The sequence below is a fragment of the Leopardus geoffroyi genome, chromosome B4, assembly GCF_018350155.1.
Source record: "Leopardus geoffroyi isolate Oge1 chromosome B4, O.geoffroyi_Oge1_pat1.0, whole genome shotgun sequence".
NCBI lineage: Eukaryota > Metazoa > Chordata > Mammalia > Carnivora > Felidae > Leopardus > Leopardus geoffroyi.
The window spans coordinates 104,012,610-104,037,807 of NC_059341.1; the positions used below are offsets into that span (position 1 = coordinate 104,012,610).

Genomic DNA, 25,198 nt, shown 5'->3' on the forward strand with positions numbered 1-25,198 from the left:
GGTTTCCTTTTCGGATTTTCCCACATGTGTGTCACTTGTGAAAAATTTTAGGTTCAAAGAAAAAAGTCAAACAATTAATAGAGAGGGAAAAATCCTAAAGTATGATTTATAGATTATTCATATTTTAGATTGACTTACATGGGAAACTAATAAGCAATAGTTTCTTGGCATGACGCCAAGAAAAACTATTTAAATTAAGGAGGGGGCTTAGTAACATATATTTGTTATGTGCAATTTCTACCCTTTCCAGAAAGAGTCAATAAGCATTCTGCATAAACGAAATTGCTGCTCTTAATTTAAAAATCTTTGGAAGAAAATTATTGTTTTCTAAACAAGTTTCAAGCTTAATTTTTAAAATTCACATCTTCTTAGTATCTAGAATACTTTATAAATTTGATTGTGGTTGAGTAGATACATATTTTTGGACAAATATTTAGGGTGTAACCACAAATAGCTAAGCCTATCTGTTTAAAATTATATTAATTCATTGTCTAATTAATTTAAGAGTAATGACCAACAACCTTTCAATAAATATTTGTTAAACACATACTATACTTAAATTACTTAAACCTATCTATCAAAAATTTAAAATGGGTGTACATATGCAGGGGTGTGTGTATGTGTGTGTGTAGACAGATGCATAGGTACTTACACTTTTAATGAATTATATAATGTGTTTTCACGCTAAAAACATGAATTTATAGGCAAACATCTCTTGACTCATGGAATTGACAGTCATGTAGGCAATGGAAAGGAATTAAAATTATTTAGAACAAGAGTGAAAGATCATTGAATTTGGGACTCGGGCAAGGAACTGTTTATATAGTAGATACTGGCATGCAGTATATTAGAATGTCAAGGATACTGCCCTGGAAACTCATTGCAGAAGAGGTGTCTGAGTACAACAAGATGTTAAGAACTAACTGCCTGTTTTTCCATCTCAAAGGTAGTTCCTGTGTAGTCAGACATTCCTTACCACTGTGTCCCCATCTGGTAAATGAGTCCGATAATAGTGGAGGTAGTGGATGGGATCTGCTATAGGGAATGTGCACCCCTTGTATAAGCATGACTTTCACTCATTCACAGGGTTTAGGTCATCTCTGTAAGGTTCATTATGAAATATTAGAGGTGTTCTCTGATGCCCACCTAGATAGTCACTTCCAGAGAAGAGTGTGCTTACTGCTGGGATAAGAAGCCCTCTTATGTTGTCTAACTGGGCACCTGTCTTAGAGGATGGCAAAATGGAGTGGGAAGGGAGGGTCTTCAGGGCTTTACTTTACTTTAGTTTCTTTGTGAAGTCAGATATTAGAATATCAGCTTTTTGTGTTATTTTCTACTTCGGTTGCAGAATGTTTAACAGAAAGATCTGTGGGCACGTGCATACGGCAACTCAAACTACGTTGTAATGGCACTTGAGTTGAAAACATACGCACATCATCTTAGTTTACTTTTCACTTCTAAAGAAAACGTTACGAGAACATCTAGACATTCTAGAAACAATTGATACGATTTTATTTCACCCTTTTTTCTCAAAGGACAGGTAATTATTTATTGTGAATAAAACACACATAACAGATCAACAATTAGGAATCATGGTTATCTTCTGTGACATCAGGAGATAACAACAGGCTTTTTGTGGGTTTGATGCTGCTGTCTTATTTAGAAGTTGTGAAAGACTAATATAGGCCAAAAAGGAGTATGATGTGCAGAAGCAGGGTAGGGTGTAACTAATACGGGCTCAGGTAAGCAGCTGCCATGCATCACTAATGAGAGACTCAGCCAAAGAGTTGCCTGCAAGCTCTAAAGCTTCCGATGCTGTTTGTAGTTAGACTGGAATTTCCTTTTGAATTACGTTGTTACAAAGTTATATTTATAAGAATTTGAGCACTCGACGAACGCGCCAACCTCTAAGATGCCATCATAGTAAAGACCAACAATTTGGTTGCATTTCAGGGAGAAAGGCTCCACTGAAATGAACATTGTGAGGAAACTCAATTTAATGATACCTCGGAGTATATGCTTGCTTCATTTACTGTTGTCATTACAAGGTAAGAAGTTATATGAAATTTTTACCTGATTTTATTGTGTGTTCGTCTCTCTTGCAACTGATACGAACAGTTTTCCCTTACACTGGAAGGCACTTTGAAGTCACTGGAATGAATAGATACTAAATGACCCCCAGATCATCTTTTTCAAAGTTCTTGGTAATGTAGATAATTTTGGGACTTTAGTTTTTATTTGTGTCTTTTCTTCAGTTGCTAAAATCATGCTTTTATTATCATAAGTAACTATACTGGAAGAAACTCTGATTCTAATTTTTTCTTTTCTAAAAGATGATTTAAAATGGTTGTCGATATAACTTAAACATTTGAAATTTTATAATAAATAAAGAGAAAAAGATTACCTAAACTTTGTTCATGCCATCAACCCAAGAATGGTGAACAGTTATTGTAAGAAGGACTTTAACATTTGGGGCTAAAAATTGATTTTCAATGATTTTTATAACAATTTTATTTATAAATTAATACGTATAGAATATTTTCGTGGAGAAAGCATTTATTTACATCCACTTATTAGTTTTTAATCCTGAAAAGAGCTGTATATTTTGAAGCTTGTAGGGGAAGTGAGAGAAATTACTGAAACATAAGACTAGAGGGGTCATGGACTCAATCTTTCAGTCCTTGTAGTGACAGAAATTCCAAGGAGAAAATGTCATAGAGTATTGAGAGCTGGAGGAGACTTTAAAGATGGACTTGTCCAACACCATCATTTTTTTTTTTTTTATGTGTTTGCTCTCTTGCTTAAACTTGGCATTTGCTAAGTGGTAGGACCAAGACTAAAATTTGGAGCTCTGACTCCAAATCTAGTGCTTCTCCCACTGTATTTATGATGTCTCTACAAATCTAGGTACACTGTTCCTTCTGTCTGGATTACCAGTTACTTTGATGACTCACAGGGGAATTTGCTGCTCAACATCCTCTAGAAAATGCAAAATAACTCCCAGCAAAACTCAGACTAAGTTTTAGAATTTAGGTTACAATGATTTGTTTAGTAACCAGAACATATGACCTCCATATATGGATAATTTGTTCCCCATTCTTATACGTGTATATTTATCTCTGGCAGGATATATTTGTGCATCATCCATCTTGACGAAAGTATCTAAGTGAGTACTTCTTGTTCTTTCTGTCCTCTAAAACATAAGTTAATGGGAATGAGCAGAGCTCAGCAGATAAATGTATCTGCTTTTGAAAAAAAATAAACTAAGTATTTTACAAAATAAGGGCATGAGATGTAGTTCTTTAAAATATTTCCACAAATTAAAAATTCTCAGGCATTCATCGCCCTATTTATGAAGAAAAAGTTTTTCCTTTCACTTTAATTATAAGATGAGTTTTTTGGGGGTCCAATGATGTAGATATTAAGGAGGTAATACTTTCACTTCAAAGATTTATAAAGAAGTTATGTTCAATAATCCCCCCTTTTATATTCTTATTATTAATATACATTGTTGATTATAATCATGCTATATCTTAGCATAGAGTAAAACAATTTTTAATGATAAAAATAAAATTGTTCTAGCACTAAATAATGAAAATCACTTTTTGAACTGAACCGATCTGCTTGATGGAAAGCAGAATTCTATTCCTCATTTGATTTTGATAAATCACAGATTGATGTGCTTATTCACACTAATGTTAATCTGTGCTTTATGACATGGAAAGGGAGAGAAGTGAATATGATGTCTGGAAAAAGTGAATGTGCTCTTGGCGAATACTTAACTCACGGGTTTTATGGTCATGTGGAAAAAATATCGTGTGTTGGTGTTAACGATATTACGCTATTTTGTTTACTTCTCTATCTTCAAGTTCTTTCCTAAAATTCAGTTTACATCAGAGACCGGAGAGATTTGGGGACACTCTTGAATTTTGTAAAACGATACAGCACCGCCACCCAAATCTAACCCCTCCAAAAGGGGAGGGGGACCTTTTAAATGTTAAACCAAGAAAGACCTCTTTGATAAAGTGATGGAAATCAGGAGGAAAACATCAGCTCTCTCTTGGGAAAGGCTTGTTCAGGTTGCCTAGGGGCCTTTGACTATACAAGTTCTTTTTGTTTTCTTCCAGAAACGGGTTTAATGAAAATCGACAGAAAAGAGCTCTTTTAGCAGCACAGGTAGGTTATGCCTCAGATGGAAAGAGGCAGAGAAATAATCCATTCTGCTTTGGGACTCTGCTGTCACTTCAACAATGAGACCTTTGTGAAGGGGAAAAAATGCTAAAAACAAGACAGGAAGGAGAAGAGGCAAAGTAACTTCTCTACTGCTTTTCTACAACCCTCAAATTCATGCTTAGTTCACGTTTACTTGTTCAGTAGAGTGCTTTTTTGCTATTTACCTCAGTTACCTACGGATAGGCTCACAGCATGTGTGGAAGATTGAATCTCATCTACATGCCAGAAATTTTTAATCGTTTTAAAAATTAAGCACGATAGCAGGGTGATGCAATCAAACAAATACAAGTGAACAGGGGCAGAGAGAGGTCTACATGATCTGAGTTAAGTACTTGCAAAAAGGCATCAGAGGTGTCCTGATGTCCTGACAGACAGCTTTTATATTGTCTGACAAATCTCGATGACAGACACCTCTGGAGAGGTGACCTCTATTTTTGGAGGGCAGGTAGCACTGAATCTGAGGAGGCCCTTCTGCTTGGGTCCCCTTATATAAAGGGTTTGGGGTAACATAATTACAATATTTGCAAACTATGATTGGAATGTTCAAATAGGTGGATTTAAAAAATATTTCTCTATAAAAGATGGGTGGTAAAATAGAGAATCCTAACTTAAAGGTATTCATGGGAAAGTAATGTGATTTGAATATTTATATAGCGAACGACTTATATATTCAAGGAGGCCTTTGTCAAAATCTGAATTGCGATCAGTTCTGCTAGTATTTTCTGGTAAATGCCTGAATTTTTACATGTTTTGGTGTTAATTAAAGAGAACTGAAGATGGATTTGATAGGCCATTTGTGTCAATTTAGAGGACAGAACTAATTTATTCAGAAATCTTTTTTTTTTGTAGTGAGATGGGCAAAAGATTGTCTTTGGAATGGAAACACTTTTTTCCCTCTTAAAAAGAGTGTTTTGTGTACTTAAATACTTATGCATCATGTGAAGTGGTTAAAATGATGTTTCTCTGAGAAATTTAACTACATGTTTGTCAGTTGACCATGTAAACCACAGAAAGACATCAGCATGACTCAGTAGAAAATCCATTTTGAGAAAAAAATGCATGTTGGTGAACCTACTAGTTTCAAAAATCTGTGAAATAGACCCCAAAGTTGTCCCATGAAGTGACCTGTGGATAGGGTTATACTATTGTCCATTTAGGTATTTTTAGAATTTGTATAATTTACCCCAAAGGAGTTACCTGTGGTTAATAAGTGAGGAGCACACTTACTTGTGTTGGTTTCCCATTTAGAGAGAACCTGTTTAACATCTGAACAGGTTTTAAAAGAAGAAATGCTGAAGAAGGGCAGTGAGGTCATCATCATGCGCTGCATGAAATTTCATCCGTCATAAGTCCAGTCTTGCCCACTGATTCATAACTTCTGCTCTAGGAAGACAGAGCATCGATGGATAGATACCCGCGAGAGTAAGGATTCAGAAATATGTTGGCAATGAGATGAAGGATGAGCAAAGAAAGGGTAGACACAAACCTCTGTTTCTCTGTGCTTCCCATCCTCCTGTGGGGATGTTATCAGCAAGGAGGAAGAATGGGCTATCATCTTGTATCAGTTATGTGAACATATGCACCCACTGCCTGGACTTCTTTTGCACTTGCCTTATGTTTCAGAAATCTTCTCCTGAAAGCAGGGGCTGAGAGACTTAGGTACAGCCAATTTATTTGGGAAGTACACAAGTAAGGGAGAGAGAAAAGTGGGACCAGGAAGGGAGAAAATCCCAGAGTGTAGAAAGGAGGGGTTTGGGGGCTCAGTCTTGGTGGTGGTCCCTTTCAGAGAGGATGAGAGAGAATCCCAAGCAGGCTCCGTGCTGCCAGCACAAACAGTGAGATCATGACCTGAGCTGAAATCAAGAGTTGGACGTTCAACGGACTGAGCCACCCAGGCTCCCCCAAAATCTTTTATAGTCATAGTTCTAAACAAAGCTGGGGAGGCAGATCATTCCCATTTGAATTATGCTTGTTTTCAGTTTCATTGTTATTTTTTGACGACATACCAGGGGCCACGCTAGAGACATAAAATGAATAGCAGTGCCTATTGCCTAGATTCTAAATTCTAATGAAGGTAAGACTATAAAGAAGTCATTTCTGGGGCACCTGGGTGGCTCAGTCAGTTAAGAGTACAACTTCAGCTCAGGTCATGATCTCACAGTTCGTGAGTTCGAGCCCTGCATCGGGCTCTGTGCTGACAGCTCAGAGCCTGGAGCCTGCTTCGGATTCTCTGTCTCCCCCTCTCTCTGCCTCTCCCCCACTCATGCTCTGTCTCTATCTCAGAAATTAATAAACATTAAAAAATTTTTAAAAAGAAGTCATTTCTGTGTAACTTATTCATTGAATCTGACACCATCAATTATTTGCCATTATTTATATGACTTAAAAATAAAATACTCTCCATTGTAAGTGTAAGATTCCATTCTGAGTTCAGGTTAGTTAAAAAGGTAAAAGCTATGTATGTGTCTTGTCTTAGCACTGGTGAAATGTAGTGTGATGCAGGGAATGTGTGGTAATTAGGATGCTTCCGTAATGAGGAGGCCAGTGTGCTAAGCACTTGTAGTTTCCATGGAGTATATATACCCTAAGTTAAGTGAAAGGATATGGAGAAAAAAAAAAAGGCTTGATCTTTCTTGTCTGGTGCATTCAGTTTTTGCCTAGTAATAAAAATCAGTAACTTGTTTACAACCCTTGTTCTATGCCTGGCACTGCTCTTTGTGCTTTCCTTATTCATTGCATTTAATACAATTCTACTCTTATTCCATTTTATAGATTGGGAAACTGAGGATGAGGAGGTTAAATAATTTGTTCAAGCGGCTTCTGGGTGGCTCAGTTGGTTAAGCATCTGACTTGGGCTCAGGTCATGATCTCACGGTCCTTGAGTTTGCGCCCCATGTTGGGCTCTGTGCTGACAGCTCAGAGCCTGGAGCCTGCTTCAGATTCTGTGTTTCCCTCTCTCTCTGCCCCTCCTCCACTCATACACACTCTCTCGCTCTCTCAATAGTAAATAAACATTAAAAATTTTTTTTTTCAAATAATTTGTTCAAGGTTATAAGCCTGTATGAGTCAGAGTTGAAACCAGTAGACAATGTTAGCGAGCATCAGAGATAATTCACTGGAGCTGAAGTAAGAAGATTTTGGTGCCCAGGAACATTGGTGGCTATGTTAGATGCGGACAGTTGGAAACATTACGGCTGCAGAGAGAATAAAAACTTGCTGTCTTGGGGGAATCAAAGTCACAGACTATTGTGAATTTAACTTAGTGTGAAGACAGAGGCAATGGCAAAATGGGGAGATTGAACAGTGAGGATAAAACCAGGGAAGAATGAGAACAGGAAATAATGGCATTGGAGGCATAGTGTGGCTCAAGGAGTTTAGAAAGGAGTGTTGAAGTGTGAGAAAGAGTGTGGGAGTCCTCTTTCCTGGAATGGGGCAGGTGTGGGTATTAAAAGAACAAGTCTTCACTGGAAAATGCCAAAATAAAACTGCATGTAGGAAGGAGACCAGGATCTGTTGAGGGAGGACTTTGTACCTGAAGTCACATTCCCTCTTCCCACTTTCTTCTTGTCCGTCAACCTTTCCAGTTTTTCTAATAACATCTAGTATTTGATTTGACAGTTATGTGGAAAATTTTGGGAGCATGTGTTCTTCTGGTAAACGTAGAAATGCTATTGGAAGGGACATTGCCTCAGACCATACACTAAATTATCATTGACTTTGAATAAAAACCCTTATGAGATTAGGCCTAGTAAACCACAATTATTTGCTTATAAGCTATATTGACCTCCAAAAATCTTAAGGTTTTATCTGGGTTTCTTACGTAAATATAAATCTCTTTATTGCTAGGTGTCTATGTGTGAGGCACTATGGTGGAATTTTTCCATACATCATTTTAATCTATTGTCATAACGGCACAATTAAGTAGATACCATTATTCCCATTTTACAGACAAGTAAAAGAAGACACGAAGAGGTTAAGAAACCTTTTTTTTTTTTTAAGAACTTAGGAAACTTGCCTATGTCTATGTAATGGCAAAATCAAGACTCTAATCCAGGTCTGTCTGATTCCATAATTCATACTCTTAACCATTACCTTAAAGTGGCTGGGGGTCTATAAAAAGATATACTTAAATGGCCTATGAACTTCAAAGTGTCAGTTCTTTGGAGATGGAGGGTGACACACAGTGCCAAAGCAGAAGCTTCTGTGGATGGTGTCTTCACAAATGGCTCTGCAGGTCCTCGTCTGTTGGTCCATCAGCCGCATGCATTTTCTCCAGATCGATCTGCACTTGGAAATATCAGAGAAGAGCTACTTCTGTAGGCAAAGCAGTCAGTTAATGCAAAGATTAGACTCCACTCAGGCTCTTTTCCAAAGAGGAGAGGGAGGCAGGAGAAGAACTGAGCTCAAAGAGGAGAAAGACTTACCCAAGTCAGGTAAGAGGCAAAACCAAAGCTTGAAGTCACATCCTCTAACCACAACCTGAGGAGCCCTTTCTGCCTCATCGAGATGCCTCCATAAGTCAAGGACACAGAGTCAGCACTTTATAATTGCTGTATCTGTAACTATTTCCCCAGAGTTTCTAATTTGCTTGTTTGGCTCAAATTAAATAATTTAACTATTTTGAATTCTTATTTCTTTCTCTCCAAGTTTGAAGCAACGTCTCCAAGATATTTCTTCCATGAAGCTATTAATTGGGGTGAGAGCAAAATAAAAGGTTGGTGTCACGCCTATGTTTTTCTGTTTGCTTTCTTAAAAGACCCCTTTGAGAAATACATTGAATTAACTATTGCCATTTAATGCATGAAGGAAACTGAGCCAAGGTGGTAATAATAGTAATAGTTAAGTTCAGTTTATGTAGAAATTTGAATTATTTTTGTTAGCAGTGTTAAACAATTAGACGAAGCTGATAGCTACGTGATCGGGAAAGATATCACTGGGTATCAGCAAATTTCTTTGTGAGTCATTTACTTGTTCCTTGATTCCCTGACATCTTTATTCTGGCTTACCCACTTCCCATTTCCATTAAGCATAATGCTGATGATAGTTTGAAATTGAATTCCAACTTTTCCTTTTATTTAAAATAGCAACTATTTTCCTTTTATTTAAAATAGCAACTATTCCTGGCTAGTTTTGGGTAGCCAGGAGAATAAACAGGGTTGTAAATAGATTTCTGAAGGAGATACATTTGTTTGTCTAGATATTTATTTATTTGATATTTACTTATTGTAAAAATGTTAAGATTGTGTTCTAAGATAAAATTTATAGGGAAAAAACTGCATTTAAATTTGTGAAAACATGACTTTACCTGGATCAGTGGATCAATCAAAATCAAATGGAAACAGCTCATTTTCCCTCAGTTAAGAGTTGGAGAGAGAATTGTAGGTCTTTAAATGTAAAAAGACTTTAAATTGATGGATCTTAAAAGTAGAATAATAATAGGATTTTCTTATTCTTGACTTTGTCAGAATGGTGGCTAATTCATCACAGTTCGTTAACTGCCTTCCATGACCTTAACATATTCCTGAAAGGCTCAATCTTCAGTACTTCTTTATGGTGACTCAGAGATGTCTTCTCTTGATGAGTTACTTAAATTCTTCCTGCTTGAAATTTGCCAATTACTCCTTGTCCTCTCTCCTTTTTAGAGGAAAAATTTTCACTGTGATTCATTTGCATTTTAAAAACATACTCAGTAGCTCATAGTTTCTTGCTTCCTCTTTTCAGCATAATCCTCTGGGGCAATTTTTCTTTCCATGAAAAAGAGTATTTTTGGTGAAGGCCGGCCATGACTTTGGTTTATACCCATTAAAGTTAAGTATGAGTCAGGAAGAATGTATTATTTGAAATGGAGCCTGAAGATTAATTAATACACACACTTTGGATGAAATATTTAATTCTTCTCTTCAAAAATGGGAGCTTCCATTTGAGTTTTTTAATGCTTCACCTGATCCCTCGAGCTAATGATGGACGCTATTCTTTAATACACTTGCTCCTGGAGATGGAGACCATTGGACGTGCAGCCAGGGCCAAACTCTGTCAACAGAATCATCTGCAGTTTGTGCATTTCTGGTTCTCATCATCTGGGACAGGGATTCCTTACATGGGAACTTGACCTTTCAATTGCTTGAAGGAAGCTAACCTTTGCTCTCAGGGTGGTTTGAGATGTGAAATCCTGTCTTTCTCGTTTCACAGCACACATAATGAAATGAACTAGATAGAGACTTGACAGGCTTAATTCTTTAGCTCCTCAAGGCAAGAGGCCCAGGGTTCTGTTTGAATTAATAATGATTACAGTTAGTCCAAGCTAAATCTTGACATTTTATGTTTATAAGAACTGAGGCACGCCAGAAGATAACTTATTTTTTTTTGCCTGTCAGGTTCTTGTCCTCATGAATGTCTTAATGGAGCTTTCTGTTCTAAGACTGGTACATGTGACTGTCAAATATTTCAGGCACTTGGGACACGGTGCCAGATTGGTAAGTTTCAGGGATGCTTGAGGGAATTACAAGTCGAGGGGAACTTTAAGGTTAATTTGCTATGTAAGTGTTCAGCCACTGGGGATTGGGACAATCATATTACATACTAACTAGAGTGTCCATAATTCATTCCTATAATTTAGAAACAATGTAAAAGAAAATAGGTATGTCCACTTTCCTTTCTCACTGATCTCTACAACTTCCTCCAGCCTTTTTTCCACTTTACATTATATTAATCCATTAAACTATGTTCTTATTCATTTCTCTGTTGCTTTATAAATCAGATTTGTTATTTGGAGCCCTCATTCTTTTTGACTTTGAATTAACTGGACATTCTGTACATAAAATAGAAACAATTTTGAGAGCTCTTCAAAGGCAGAGGGTTTTTAAAAAATATTTTTATCCACAGTGTCTAGGATAAGGTCCGACATCAACAATGATAGATATTAATTTGTTTAATGAGTATTTATGGAATATCTATTAAATCCCAGGCCTGGCACTGGGGATACAATAGTGAGCAATATAGACATGTTTCTGCCCTCCTGGAGGTTACAGTCTAGAGGAAGGGACTGATGCACAATGGATACACATTAATTATACTTGTACCACATGCTATAAAAGAAAGTATAAGATTCTATGAAAATATGCAACAGAGGCAAGGCATACTGTCAGAGAAGTCTGAATAATGAATCACTCTGTGTTATTTTCCTGTAAAGGCCAAAGTTGGCCAAGGCTAATAAATTTAGGTAAAATTACAAAGAAAAGGCACAATGATTGTGCCTTATCTCTATGTTCCCTATAGCATGTGTTAAAATGTTATACACCGAGTGCTCTGTAAAGGTCATTGACTTCCATATTATTCTAGAGGGAAGGGTCTAGAAAATCAAAATAGAATAGAGGATTATCCACAAGGGGACAAAGGGAGGTAGACATGAGGACAGTGAAGATGAAGTTGTACAATTTAAGATGATAGTTGCTTAAAATTTGGCCAGTCTGAGGTCATGAATTCCTAAGTTCCAGCATACTTTGGATGACTAATGCTCCCCATCCCTAGGTCTCAGACATATAAACATGATTTTTCTTTTGCCAGTGGTTATTTTTCTCTGTGGACAGTATTAAGATACATTTTTTTAAAAATTGCAGAATCTGGAATACTCTAATGCTGTTCATGCAAATTTGTAGGGCACTCAGTGGGGACATTTCTTTCTTTTCTGAGGCATTATATTTGTTTTATCACTGTTACCTTCTTTTACTGTATCATTTTCCCCACTCTTCTCTTCTTCCAGAGTCTTCCTTTAAAAGCAAAAGTTAAGGAATTTTCTAACATAAATCCTTTCTTCAAAACAGCTTGGAGACCATGTTTTCCTTCAGGAGAGTTTAACAGTTTTGCGAGCAACTCATAATTTTATGTTAGTTATTTTTTTCTGTGATACTGACTGCCAAAGGGGAATATTTATTTTACTGAAAATTAGAGTCACCTACCATAACTGAATCCTGCCAGAAACAGGGTGTAATTTATTTTATTCTACTAAATATGATCCTATTTCTTTTCAGTGCCAAATATGGGCAATGGCAGAGATGGGATTTGCAAAACCTGGGGACAGTACCACTTTGAAACCTTTGATGGCATTTACTATTATTTCCCAGGAAACTGTTCTTACATCTTTGCAAAGGACTGTGGTAATTTGGAGCCTCGGTACACTGTATGGGTAGGTGATCCTAGGACATAATTAACTTAAAGATTTTTTTTCTGGCAAGTCTGTATTTTTAAAGTACAGGACAAATGATGGAAAATATATAATAATCATAGCATGCATACTTAGGGCTCTGACTGGGGAAGGAGAAGGATTGGTTCTTACTGGAATGGACTAAATATGTAGCTAAATTGGGTATATTCTATTGAGAGGGAGCCTTAGACTGGGAGAAGAAGGGTTTGGATCCAGGTGGGAGAGAATTGCAGGCAATGCAGAATGTCTGTATCACAGATGTCAAATTATATCAACTCCAGTTAATGTCCTTATTCTTCAGATTTGATGTGAATGTTTTGAAGAGGGAGTGGGTTTGGGCACCAACCAAATTGCTCATACACATTTCCTTCCTGACACTTCCAGTGTGAGGTACACCTGGATTAATGTTTCTCAAAGGTGCCCTTTGGTATGAGCCCGAGATGGGCATTCAGGAAACAGAGCACATAAGCACAGGCTCGAGGCATGGAGGCAGGCAGCTAATTACTAGGTAGATTCATACTACAGGATTGAGCTCAGAGAGTTAGTGCTTAGTTGAAGAACTCTTGATTCAGAAAAATTCTATTTTTTATAACTTTGTTTATTTATTTTGAAAGAAAGAGAGAGAGCGAGAGAGAGAGATAGCACAAGTGGAGGAGGAGCAGAGAGAGAGGGAAAGAGAGAATCCCAAGCAGGCTCCACCTTCTGTGCTGAGCTTGATGCGGGGCTTGATCTCACGACCATGAGATCAAGACCTGAGCCAAAATCAAGAGTCAGATGCTTAAATGACTGAACCCCCCAAGTGCTCTGATTTGGAAGAATTCTTAAGAGAAATTCAAGCACAGGGGCGCCTGGGGGGCTCAGTCAGTTAAGCATCTGACTTTGGCTCAGGTTATAATCTCATGGTTTGTGAGTTCAAGCCCCAAGTCAGGTTCTGTGCTGACAGTTCAGAGCCTGGAGCCTGCTTTATATTCTGTGTTTCCCTCTGTCTTTGCCCCTCCCCTGCATGTGCACACTCTCTCTTTCCCAAAAATAAATAAAAATAAAAAAAAATACAAGCTGCAGAGGGGTTTTAGTTGAACCAATAGAGTCAGGGACCTCTTTCCCTGCCTCACCATCTTCCCCTGTATTTCCAGCTATCTCAAAACACAGTCAGGAAACTGCTGTGCTATCCTGTTCAAAAGCTAAAACTCTTCATAGGCATTATTTGTTTCAATTCCTGCTTCCCTTTTCCCTTCTAACTTACATTAGAGTTGCCAAAATTCTCCTCCTCTCTTAGGTGATGCAAATATTAAAAAGTAGGCCCTGAAGCTTTTTAAGAACAACAAATCCTTGTGACCCAGAAAGGAAATGAAGTCTATTGAAAGTTAACTTACCGGGCTTAAAGATAAAAAATTCCCATGTCTCCTTAGATAGGGAAGTTAGTGGCATGCATCTTCGGTATTTACAGGGCTCCTATTTTCAGTCACTTATTGTCTGTTACTCCTTCACTCTTTTCTGGGTTTATCACTTAAACACCTTCTGACTCCCTCATTGAAATGTTCTTGTCCAGGGTCTCACTCCTTTGAAGAATAAAGTGTCAACTAGATACTCTGTCCTTTGTTAATAACACACAGTGCTAAACTGTGCTCCCAGAGTTAATATTGTTTCTACTTGGCTCTGTCTTGGATGGTGGAAAATTTTCAAGTCAACAAATCCATTTGCTTTAAATGTCATATTTCCCCTGATTATAGAAGTAGTTCACTTCTCTTGTAGAGAACTTGAAAATTTCAGAGAAGTCTAAAAAAATAGAAATATCAGTAAGAGTTACCATTGCTAATGGCTTCATATATTTTCTTCTACACTTTTTTTCTGTGACTTTTAAACACATTTATAATCTTGAAATCATACTATGTATAATTTTCTGTCCTAGATTTTCACCTGATATTATGTGAAGAACTTTCTTCCACGTCAAGTATTCTTAAAACCCAATTTTTTTTAGCTGTATTTGTTTCAATTTGTGGAATACTCAAACTATTTACTTATGCCCTGTTTTAGAAATTTAGGTTTTCAAAATTTTTTTCAGTATTTTAATAGATAAATTGATAAACATCTTTATGCATATATCCTTTTTCATATTCCCAATCCTTTTCTTTTTCTTTTTAAATTTAATTTTACTTTTATGAAAATAATACATGTATACAGTCTAAAAAATTCATCTAAGACAGTGAAGCAAAACTGTAGCCCCTGTTTGCCTTCATTCCCAACCCTAGCTAAAATCTGGCTCCCCAAAGGCAATTTCTCTAGCTCTTTAAGCTGTTTCTTCAGGCTTTTATCTTACATGCCAAAATATGCTATTATTTCTTTATTTTTCAAGTTAGGCTTTACTCATTCATTTCTGACTATGGAAGATGGAATCATCTTTGTTACATCACCCTTCCTGCCCCTAACGCACACACACACACGCATGCACACACACACACACTCACAGACACACACACACTTTCTTTCCTTCCTTCCTCTTAATGGGGTTATATCACCATCTTAGGTTAAATGATATGTGGTTTTTACACATATTTACATATTATACCTTTTACACATATTACATATTATACCTTTATGAATTCATATAAATATTGTTTAGACTTAAGCCCAATAAGTTATTATTTAATTTCTATTCTTTGTACATTTGTATAGAGTTAGCATTTACCCCATTTTTTGTTTGCTACATTTTCTATGTTCCAATCAATAATGTTTTTTTAAGTTGATTTATTTATTTTGAGAGACAGGATGTGAGCAGGAAAGGGGCAGAGAGAAAGGGAGAGAGGGAGGATCCCAAGCTGGCTCTGCACTGTCTTTGCAGAGTCCAACATGGGGCTCAAACTCATGAACTATTAGATCATGACCCAAGCTGAAACCAAGAGTAGAACGTTTAACTGACTGAGCCACCCAGGTGCCCCCTAATTTTTTTTTAATTTCAAATTCTCTATCTCCATACATTTCTTCTCAATGTGGTCAGATTTTTATACTTTGCTTTTTGAATGTTTGAAATTAACATTGGAATGGGGTAAGAGATTCTAACATTCCTCTCCTTCCTTTTCTTCTCTTTGCTTTTATTTTCTTTCTTGTTTTCTTTTCTTCCTTGTTTTTTCTTTCCTTCTTTTTTCCTTCTTTTTTCCTTCCTTCCTTCCTTCCTTCTATCCTCACTGCCTCTTTCCCTTCCTCTTTCTTTCTTTCTTTCTTTCTTTCTTTCTTTCTTTCTCTTTCTTTTTTCTTTCTTTCTCTTTCTTTCTTTCCTCATAAACTAATTTTCCCATCAAGGTTTGAGAAATAATATTTGTCTTCCCTAAAATATTATTTTATTTTTAGAGCAGTTTTATTTTTAGAGGGGTTATAGTTACTTTTTTGCAATCTGTAAGTGTTGCATTGTGTAGAGCTCCATTTCATGATTCTTTAACATGACATGGACATGTAAAATACAAATGTGTGTTTTTGTGGTGCTCTACTGTCCTCTTCCTAGAACTAATTTTATTCCAGTACATACCATGTATCTTTAGAATATTGACACTCAACATGTAAAGATTCAGATCATTTAAAAAATATGCTGAATTAATGTGTACTCTATGGAGTTAATTTTGCCATCCAATTTCTGTGGTAAATCTTTTTTTCTCTTGGAAATCCTAAATGTAGTTGTAATTTTGTGAAGTGTCATAGGACTAATGGTGCTGTAGAACTGTAGACAGGCATTGTGGCTTTGGTGACTCGAATGAAGGCCTACATATCTCTTGCTGGTTCCTATGCTTTCTTTCTTTTTTTTTTTTTTTTTTTTCTCTTTTAAGGTTCATAATAGCCCTAAGTGCCATGGTTCAGTGTATTACTGTTATCGGTCAATCAGCTTGTTCTTTTCAGACCAAGAGGAAATTCGAATTTATGGGCATGAAATAAAAAAGAATGGAATCAGGTAAGATGTGATAAATGATATAATAAAAATAACACCATGAATTAATAGAATTTCCAAACATCTCATGCTTGAAAATGAATTATGGAGAGTAGGAAGAAAGAATTTCTTTCTTTTTTATGTTTATTTATTTATTTGTTTTTTAATTAATTTTTAATTTACATCCAAGTTAGTTAGCATATAGTGCAATAATGATTCCAGGAGTAGATTCCAGTGATTCATCCCCTATGTATAACACCCAGTGCTCATCCCAACAAGTGTCTTCCTTAATGCCACTTGGCCATTTGGCTCATCCCCCCCCCCCCACAGCCCTTCCAGCAACCCTCAGTTTGTTCTATGTATTTAAGAGTCTCTTATGCTTTGCCCTCCCCCGTTTTTGTATTATTTTTGCTTCCCTTCCCTTATGTTCATTTGTTTTGTATCTTAAATTCCACATATGAGTGAAGTCATATGATATTTGTCTTTTTCTGACTGACTTACTTTGCTTAGCATACATAATACCCTCTAGTTCCATCCATATTGTTGCAAATGGCAAGATTTCATTCTTTTTGATTGCTGAGTAATACTCCATTGTGTGTGTATGTGTGTGTGTGTGTGTGTGTGTGTGTGTATATATATATATATACCACATCTTCTTTATCCATTCATCTGTCAATGGGCATTTGGGCTCTTTCCATACTTTGGCTATTGTCGATTGTTGCTATAAACATTGGGGTACATGTGCCCCTTCAAAACATCACACCTGTATCCTTTAGATATATACCCATCAATTGCTGGGTCATACGGTAGTTCTATTTTTAACTTTTTGAGGAAACGCCGTACTATTTTCCAGAATGACTGCACCAGTTTGCATTCCCACCAGCATTGCAAAAGAGATGAGAGGATTTCTTTCAAACAACAACCTTAAAGTTATAACATACAGATATTAAGACTTCAGCAAGCGCCAAGGCCAGTCATGTGACCAGGAATCCAACCAATTTAACCTCCTTAATGTTTGTGCAGGATACACGTATGTTTGATTAGATAGAAATGAGATTATCACATCCTTTTTCTAAGAAAGATTCAGGAGAAATCTTCATAGTTCAACTCTTATTTTTGTTCTCTTTCTTAAATCTTTTTCTTTCTCTTTTTCTTTTTTTCTCTCTCTTTCTTTCTTTCTTTCTTTCTTTCTTTCTTTCTTTCTTTCTTTCTTAGCAGTAACTTAAAATAAAACTAAACCTTTGGAAGTCTTTTCTAAATTTGTATGAATGAGGTTTGGGTATTAATTGAGACTTTCCATTAGTGTTCTGACAATGATTTAGAGCCAATAAATAACTAGCCTTCTTGGGTAAATCAGAGAGACTCCCAGTTTTGCCTTCCTAGCTGACAAGAAGATCTGAGAGTTTTGGGTGGAGGAGCGTTTATTAGTTTGAAGAAAGGCTTTATACTTAAGGTAGGAATGCTGTGGAATAGTCCACCTTCCAATCTAAATAATTGTAGAAATCCTCAATTGAAAATATTCCTTGGCTGAGTTATGACAGAAAATGTAAATTGTGGGATGGAACAATTCTGTCTGTCATTTAGAATTCATTAGCAAGTGTTTGAACCCTAGGGATTCTTTCTAGCACAATGACCTTACCACCCTATGTACTTTGTTCTCAGTTTAGATTCCTCAAGAGGCAGCAGGTGATAGCATAAAGGGTTTTGGATGAAGCAGCAGGCAGCAGGCACTGACCTTGGCTTTGTCACAGTCAGGTGACCCCAAGCAGTCTCTCACCTCTCTCAGGCTTATTTTCTTGATCATTTGGGTTCTGTACTTCTCATTTTCTTAGAAAAGAAGGCTTAGCCATTTGAATGGGAATATAATGCAATTGCATATGTATTTCTTGGAGCTGAATTTAAATAATTATTTAGGATTCCTTATATGGGATTTGGGGTAACATAATAGACCCTTTAAAAAAATATTGTTTTGTAAAACAAAAACGCCATTCAAGTAGATTTTCAGGAATACTAACTCTTTGTTAAATCTCGAGAAAATATTTCTTTGAGGATTTCCATTTGTATGAGAGATTGCATTTATATGATTTGTATGATGGGAAGAGGATGATTTTCTTATTATTCAACTAAGTTGCTTATAATAATGCTGCATCTGGCCTAGGGCCTAATTCAAAGCAGGTGTTAGGGAAATATTTGTCAAAATCAAATCAAATCAACCCTGTAATGCTCTGGACTTTGGTTCTTTCACCTGTGAAATGAAGGGTGTTGCTACATGTAAACCCATGAATAATTTTCAACATTAATTTGTACATTCATTTTCGTTTGCATTGTGAATGTTTCCTGACTAGGTTGCGTGGAGTTTTTCTTAATTTTATGGGAGATTATCTAATTTTTACTATTATTCTCCATCTCTAGTGGCATTCTTTTATGTTATAGAAAGCTGGGTAATTACAGTTAGGAATCTTTTATTTTTAAAAATTGTATATTTCATCAAATTTTCTGTGAAAGAATCAAATGACAAATGATCAAACCAAAAAATACTCACAACCGAGCCACTCTATCTCCATACATTTAACATCCTATAGCTATGAAATACTTTTATAAAACATGATTCACTTTTTTCAAGTATAGCTTTTATAAACTTGCAAACTTAAACAATATTATTCATACTGACTTTTACTGTGAATTTAATATGAATTTCTCATGCTTATAATTTATATATTTTTTAATGTTTACTTATTTTTGAGAGAAAGAGAGACAGAGCATGAATGGGGGAGGGACAGAGGGAGAGAGGGAGACACAGAATCTGAAACAGGCTCCAGGCTCTGAGCTGTCAGCACAGAGATGGATGCAGGGCTCGAACTCACCAACTGTGACATTATGACCTGAGCCGAAGTCAGAGGCTTAACCAATTGAGCCACCCAGGCGCCCGTCATTCTTATAATTTTTAATAAGAATAGATTAGGGTTGTAGTAAACTAGAGTCTTATTTATTACCCAATGTAAAGTTTAGTTATTTTCCTATTCTTATAACTAATTCTCCATAAAAAAAACTATTTGCAAACAGCTCTGCACAAGCGGTCGCAGATATTTTGAATGGTTTCTTTAGGGACTGTCACTTTGTTAGCCAGTAGGTTTGGTTTTACGGTTTTTGTTCCATGGGACTTGCTCTTTCTGGGAAGGAACTCTCACCAGTTTGAAGCCTTTGAGAGAAATGTGTGGATATACCTACTAACCTCCTTCCTTACTCATATTACAGGTTATAAGTCTCAACTAGCATGACTATTTTAGTAAAAATGACTTTTTCCTTCCCTTTTTTTTTTTGAGAGAGAGAGAGTGCAAGTAGGGAGAAGAGCAGGGTTGGGGGGCGGAGAGAGAGCGAGAGAGAGCGAGAGCAAGAGAGAGAGAGAGAGAGAGGGAATATCCTAAGCAGGCTCCATGTTCAGTGACGAGCCTGATGCAGGTCTCAGTCTCATGACCCTGGGATCATGACCTGAGCTGAAATCAAGATTTGGATGCTCATTTGACTTGGCCACCCAGGCACCCCTCCTTCCATTTGCTTAATTATTAGCACTTGCTCTTTTCTGTAATATTCGTGGAACGAGTCCAGTCACCTTTCAAAAGTATTTTAGGTGACTTACTGTGCTTTTAAAGTGTCCATTGCTCAGTTTTCTTCAGTTCTGTCATTTTTCCCACATCCTTTCTATGTGTACATGGTTGTGAAAAGTGAAAAGACTAGACATTGGGTTAGGAGTTTAAATATTCAATGTGACCCTTGTTTAAAGAGGTCTAATTATATCCAATTTAAAATTATGAATATAACCCTTATGCAATACCATATGACAAAGTATTCTATATTCCCAATAATGAACTTTACAGTATTAAATATGTAAATTATAATTGATCATGCCCATAATTTTTTCTTTTGGAAAACAGCGACTTACACCAAGGTGCTGGTTTGGAGATAGAAGCTCTTAGTTCCTTACAGCCAAGTTTAAAAGAAAATTAAACAAAATCAGAACTCAGTGTGTTTCCATATTTTCACCATTGTTTGTCCTGACTTCAAAATTGTTGAGCAAGATTTTTAGATTATCTTGAACTCTCTAGTAAAAAATAAATATATTTAAGCTATCATTGGTTTAAATAAAGTTATTTTAGATTTATAAAATCACTGATATTTACCAGAAATGTATTTTCGGTTGGTTGAAAGAAGCATTCAGTTATATGTGTAAAATCTTTATCAGTGTGGAAATAGGTCATCCATAATGGAATCCTCATCATAATGCTTAACTTGTCTTTGTTCTATTTTTCAAGTTTAACATTGCCTGAGACTATTGGGCAGGTTTTCATTGAGAAACTAGCTGACTATATTCTGGTGAAAACCTCCTTTGGTTTTTCATTGGCTTGGGACGGAATATCTGGAATTTACCTCAAACTGTCTCAGGAGCATAAAGGGAAATCGTGTGGCTTATGTGGAAACTACAATGACATTCAATCTGATGATTTCATCATTCAGCAAGGTAAGTGGAGTGGAAGAAATGTGGGGTACTTCTGAGGTCTTCTTCCTTCACTGAGCCAGCTATTTGTATACAGAAGGGTGCAACTTGTCCTCGGTTAGGTAAAATTGGTAGCTATCGCTTGTCTGCTCTAGTGATTTTAAGTGAAGCTTGAATAGGAAAATATATATGTGTCATTCTTGAAATCCATAAGGTAGTTTACATTTTCATTTCCTAATAATTTTTAAAAATTTATTTATTTAAATTCAAGTTAGTTAACATACAGTGTAGTATTGGTTTCAGAAGCAGAACCCAGTGATTCATCACTCACATATAACACCCAGTGCTCATCTCAACAAGTGCCCTCCTTAATGCCCATCACCCACTTAGCCCACCCCCCCAGCCCACCTCCCCTCCAGCAACCCTCAGTTTGTTCTCTGTATTTAAGAGTCTCTTATGGTTTGCTTCCCTCTGTGTTTTTATCTTATTTTTCCTTCCTATCCCCTGTGTTCATCTGTTGTGTTTCTCAAATTCCGCATACGAGTGAAATCATATGATATTTGTCTTTCTTCTTAATCCATTCATCAGTCAGTGTACATTTGGGCTCTTTCCATAATTTGGCTATTGTTGATAGCTGTGCTATAAACATTGGGGTGAACATGCTCCTTTGAATCAGCATTTTTGTATCCTTTGGATAAATACCTAGTAAGTACAATTGCTGCATTGTAGGGTAGTTCTATTTTTAATTTTTTGAGGAACCTCTATGCTGTTCTCTAGATGGGCCTCACCAGTTGGCATTCCCACCAACAGTGCAAAGGGGTTCCCCTTCCCCCACATCCTCACCAACATCTGTTGTTTACTGTGTTGCTAATTTTAGCTATTCTGACTGGTGTGAGGTGGTATCTTATTGTGGTTTTGATTTGTATTTCCCTGATAATGAGTGATGTTGAACATCTCTTCATGTGTCTGTTAGCCATCTGTATGTCTTTTTTGGGAAAGTGTCTGTTCATGTCTTTTGCCTATTTCTTCACCAGATTATTTGATTTTTGAGTGTTGAGTTTGATAAATTCTTTATAGATTTTGGATACTAACCCTTTATCTGATGTGTCATTCGCAAATATCTTCTCCCAACCCATCAGTTACCTTTTAGTTTTGTTGATTGTTTCCTTCTCTGTGCAGAAGCTTTTTATCTTGATGAGGTTGCAATAGTTCATTTGCTTTTGTTTCCCTTGCCTCTGGAGACATGTCTAGTAAGAAATTGCTGTGGCTGAGGTCAAAGAGGTTGTTGCCTGTTTTCTCCTCTGGGATTTTGATGGTTTCCTGTCTTACATTTAGGTCTTTCATCCATTTTGAGTTGATTTTTGTGTATGGTGTGAGAAAGTGGTCCAGTTTCACTCTTCTGCATGTGGCTGTCCAGTTTTCCCAGCACCATTTGCTGAAGAGAATTTTTTCCATTGGCTATTCTTTCCTGCTTTGTTGATGATTAGTTGGCCAGACTTTTATGGGTCTATTTCTGGGTTCTCTATTCTGTTCCATTTATCCATGTGTCTGTTTTTGTGTCAGTATCATACTGTCTTGGTGATTATAGCTTAAAGTCTGGAATTGTAATGCCTCCATAAATTAGTTAATTTGCTGAATTAAGATAGAAGTCTAAGTCATGTAACAAATATTAATTGGGTATTTACTTTGTGTCAAGCACTGTTACAGGAGCTTGGGATACATCAGTGAAGAAAACAAAGACTCCTCCCTTCTCTGGGTTTATATTTTAGTAATGCAAACCCATTTGAGACAAACTTACTTACTTTTAGACAAAAGATATTTTGCATCAAGTCTTCATAGAAATTAATTCGTTGACTGCCAAATAATAATTAAAAAAATAATAATGTGGGGGCGCCTGGGTGGCTCAGTCAGTTGAGCGTCCGACTTCGGCTCAGGTCACGATTTCGCGTTCCGTGAGTTTGAGCTCCGCGTCGGGCTCTGGGCTGATGGCTCAGAGCCTGGAGCCTGCTTCCGATTCTGTGTCTCCCTCTCTCTCTGGCCCTTCCCCGTTCATGCTCTGTCTCTCTCTGTCTCAAAAATAAATAAATGTTAAAAAAAATTAAAAAAAATAATAATGTGAACAGAGTTTATAAAAGTTGAATAAAAACTTGGAAAAATTTTTTTATCATGTATGATGATGTACATATCTTTATTCTAAGTCATGAAACTAATTTCAGTGAGCCATTAAAAATGGGGGCTGTTTTGTCAGCAATAACAATAATATTCCTTGATACTATTTACAATAACAGTTAATAGGAGCATGTAGCTATATTATTTCCAACCCTTACACCATCCTATAAGACTATTGGTATTTTCTTAACTTTACAATGAGGGCACAAGGTGATGTGCCCAATGTAACACAGCTGGTAAATGATATTGTCAGTGTTGGTTTACAGATCTGACTGGCTTCCAACCCCATGCTTAGATAAATGTTTGAGAAATTGACTTTTAATCTGTAAAAGTGCTATGTATATCATACTTTTTTTGTTTTATAATAAAATTCATAAAGAAGTTTCACCCATATGTTGTGTTTTAAGAGACAGTGAAAGTCCTGCTTAGAGTGTGAGTTCTGGAGTCAGATTGTGGGATTCAAGTTCTGCTTTGTCACATATTAAATCATCTCAGTTTAATGATACAATGATAGCATTAGAGTTACAAGGATTAAATGAGATAATCCATGCAAAATATTTAATGCAGTGGCTGCCACATAGTTAACGCCGAATACATTTTAGCAAATTTACAATCATCTCCAAGTGTTCTCAGTAAGCCTAGAATGGAGCTAATAGAAAAGTGTTTGATTAACATTGCTTTAAGAGGCCCTTGCTAAAATGCAGACATTTTACCCAAGATGGATAATGCATCACTGGGGCTAGTTTACTAATTTACTAGGGTTCCATGGCATCAGTTTCCTCGTGTGTAAAGATAATAATAATGACCCCAAGAACTTCTTAGCCTGTGAGGATCAAATGAGAAAATGTAAGTGAAAGTGTTCAAAAGTCTGCGAGCACCATATACACATGTACAGTGTTGAGATCATCTTGACATGCGATTCTGCATCCCGTTGGATACATAGAATGAGAGGATTCACAGACTTGGCATCTTGAGACTATATTAGGAAGTAGGGTTTTGGACTCAGGCCACACCAGTCGGATGGCCATTATTGATTTCTTTGTCTTCTGTATCAAAGCTTCATGAAGAAAATAATATTCAATTCAGTTCTCAGTGTTAGAAAAGACAGCTATGGGCAACTTCTCCTGGGACATCTGAGGAACTGGTATAGAGGTGAGGATAGAAAATAGCATCTGCTCTTGCTAGAGGCAGAGAGACTCCAGTTAGGACCTTACTTAAGGGTCAGACAGACTTTGATAACCTGGAACATAAAGTGGTTGCTCTCAGTGAGATACTTGGGGCAGCCTGAACCAAAGTGTTCACAGATGATAGCAGGGAGAAGACTGACAGAAGGCAATTGAGCTGAATTATGGCTGAATTGACAGAAGGCAAGAAGGACCCTGGAAAGTATGTAGGAAGAGCCTAAAGAGAGATTTCAGCTTTTTTGTACAAAGTTTTATTTGGTGCCCAGTGTAAAGTGGAATATTAAAAAAACTAACACCAGTAATTGATAAGGATGTGACTAGCACCTGCTCTCTGATTTTCTCCTATTCTGTAATAATGCAAGAAAATGTCTACAGATAAGCTGTATTACGTTTAGCTTTAACATGCCTAGTATTTTTTTTTTTTGTTTTTTGAAACTCAGCCTGTCCTTTGCTGATTAGATAAATCTTTAGAGGCACTGTGGTGGTTTGATTGAATGCCATCGAATGCATAGTTTCTTAACAGTGATTAAAATTGTATTTTCCCCTGCAGTCCTACTCATTCTTCAGGGATGACTTCACAAAGAAATGAGGCTTTTCAGAATTTCTGTGGATATAGAAATATTTTAATTGATTGTCTAGTTGAGATTCTGTTTCCATAATTCATGTTTATAGGCAGCTACACATCAAAATAGAAGCCTTGGTTTACTCTTGTTTTTCCCAACATAGTAATTAATAATCCTCATTTTCTCTCTTAGAAAGTGTTCCAATACAGACAAGAGATTATTTGTAGCATATTTTGCATGAAACATTTTAAATTTAGTTTTGCAGGCCTCCAGCAAACCAACTGATATGCATTTAATGTCTCATAATAAACAACTTTCGTGACTCTTCTATTAATGTAATGTCATAAAAATAGCTAAATATGTGGTTATAAGCTGTATTAAAGTGAACTCTAAGGGACTGTCCAGGTTATCTAGTTACATTAAAATTTGTGCATAGATATTAAA

General features: G+C 36.5%; 1 protein-coding gene across 1 annotated transcript in view; it reads left to right on the top strand.

Moving 5' to 3' along the window:
• Positions 1 to 1,853: 1,853 nt before the first annotated feature.
• OTOGL (otogelin like) overlaps positions 1,854 to 25,198 on the top strand; it is a 140,667-nt gene continuing 117,322 nt past the window's right edge. Inside the window, exons 1-8 of the mRNA XM_045464048.1 lie at positions 1,854 to 2,048; positions 3,127 to 3,166; positions 4,128 to 4,176; positions 8,881 to 8,947; positions 10,608 to 10,706; positions 12,261 to 12,415; positions 16,249 to 16,370; positions 20,657 to 20,862. Of these exons, the coding sequence (XP_045320004.1) occupies positions 1,973 to 2,048; positions 3,127 to 3,166; positions 4,128 to 4,176; positions 8,881 to 8,947; positions 10,608 to 10,706; positions 12,261 to 12,415; positions 16,249 to 16,370; positions 20,657 to 20,862 (814 nt within the window). The 5' untranslated portion in view covers positions 1,854 to 1,972. The remainder of the gene's footprint in view (positions 2,049 to 3,126; positions 3,167 to 4,127; positions 4,177 to 8,880; positions 8,948 to 10,607; positions 10,707 to 12,260; positions 12,416 to 16,248; positions 16,371 to 20,656; positions 20,863 to 25,198) is intronic.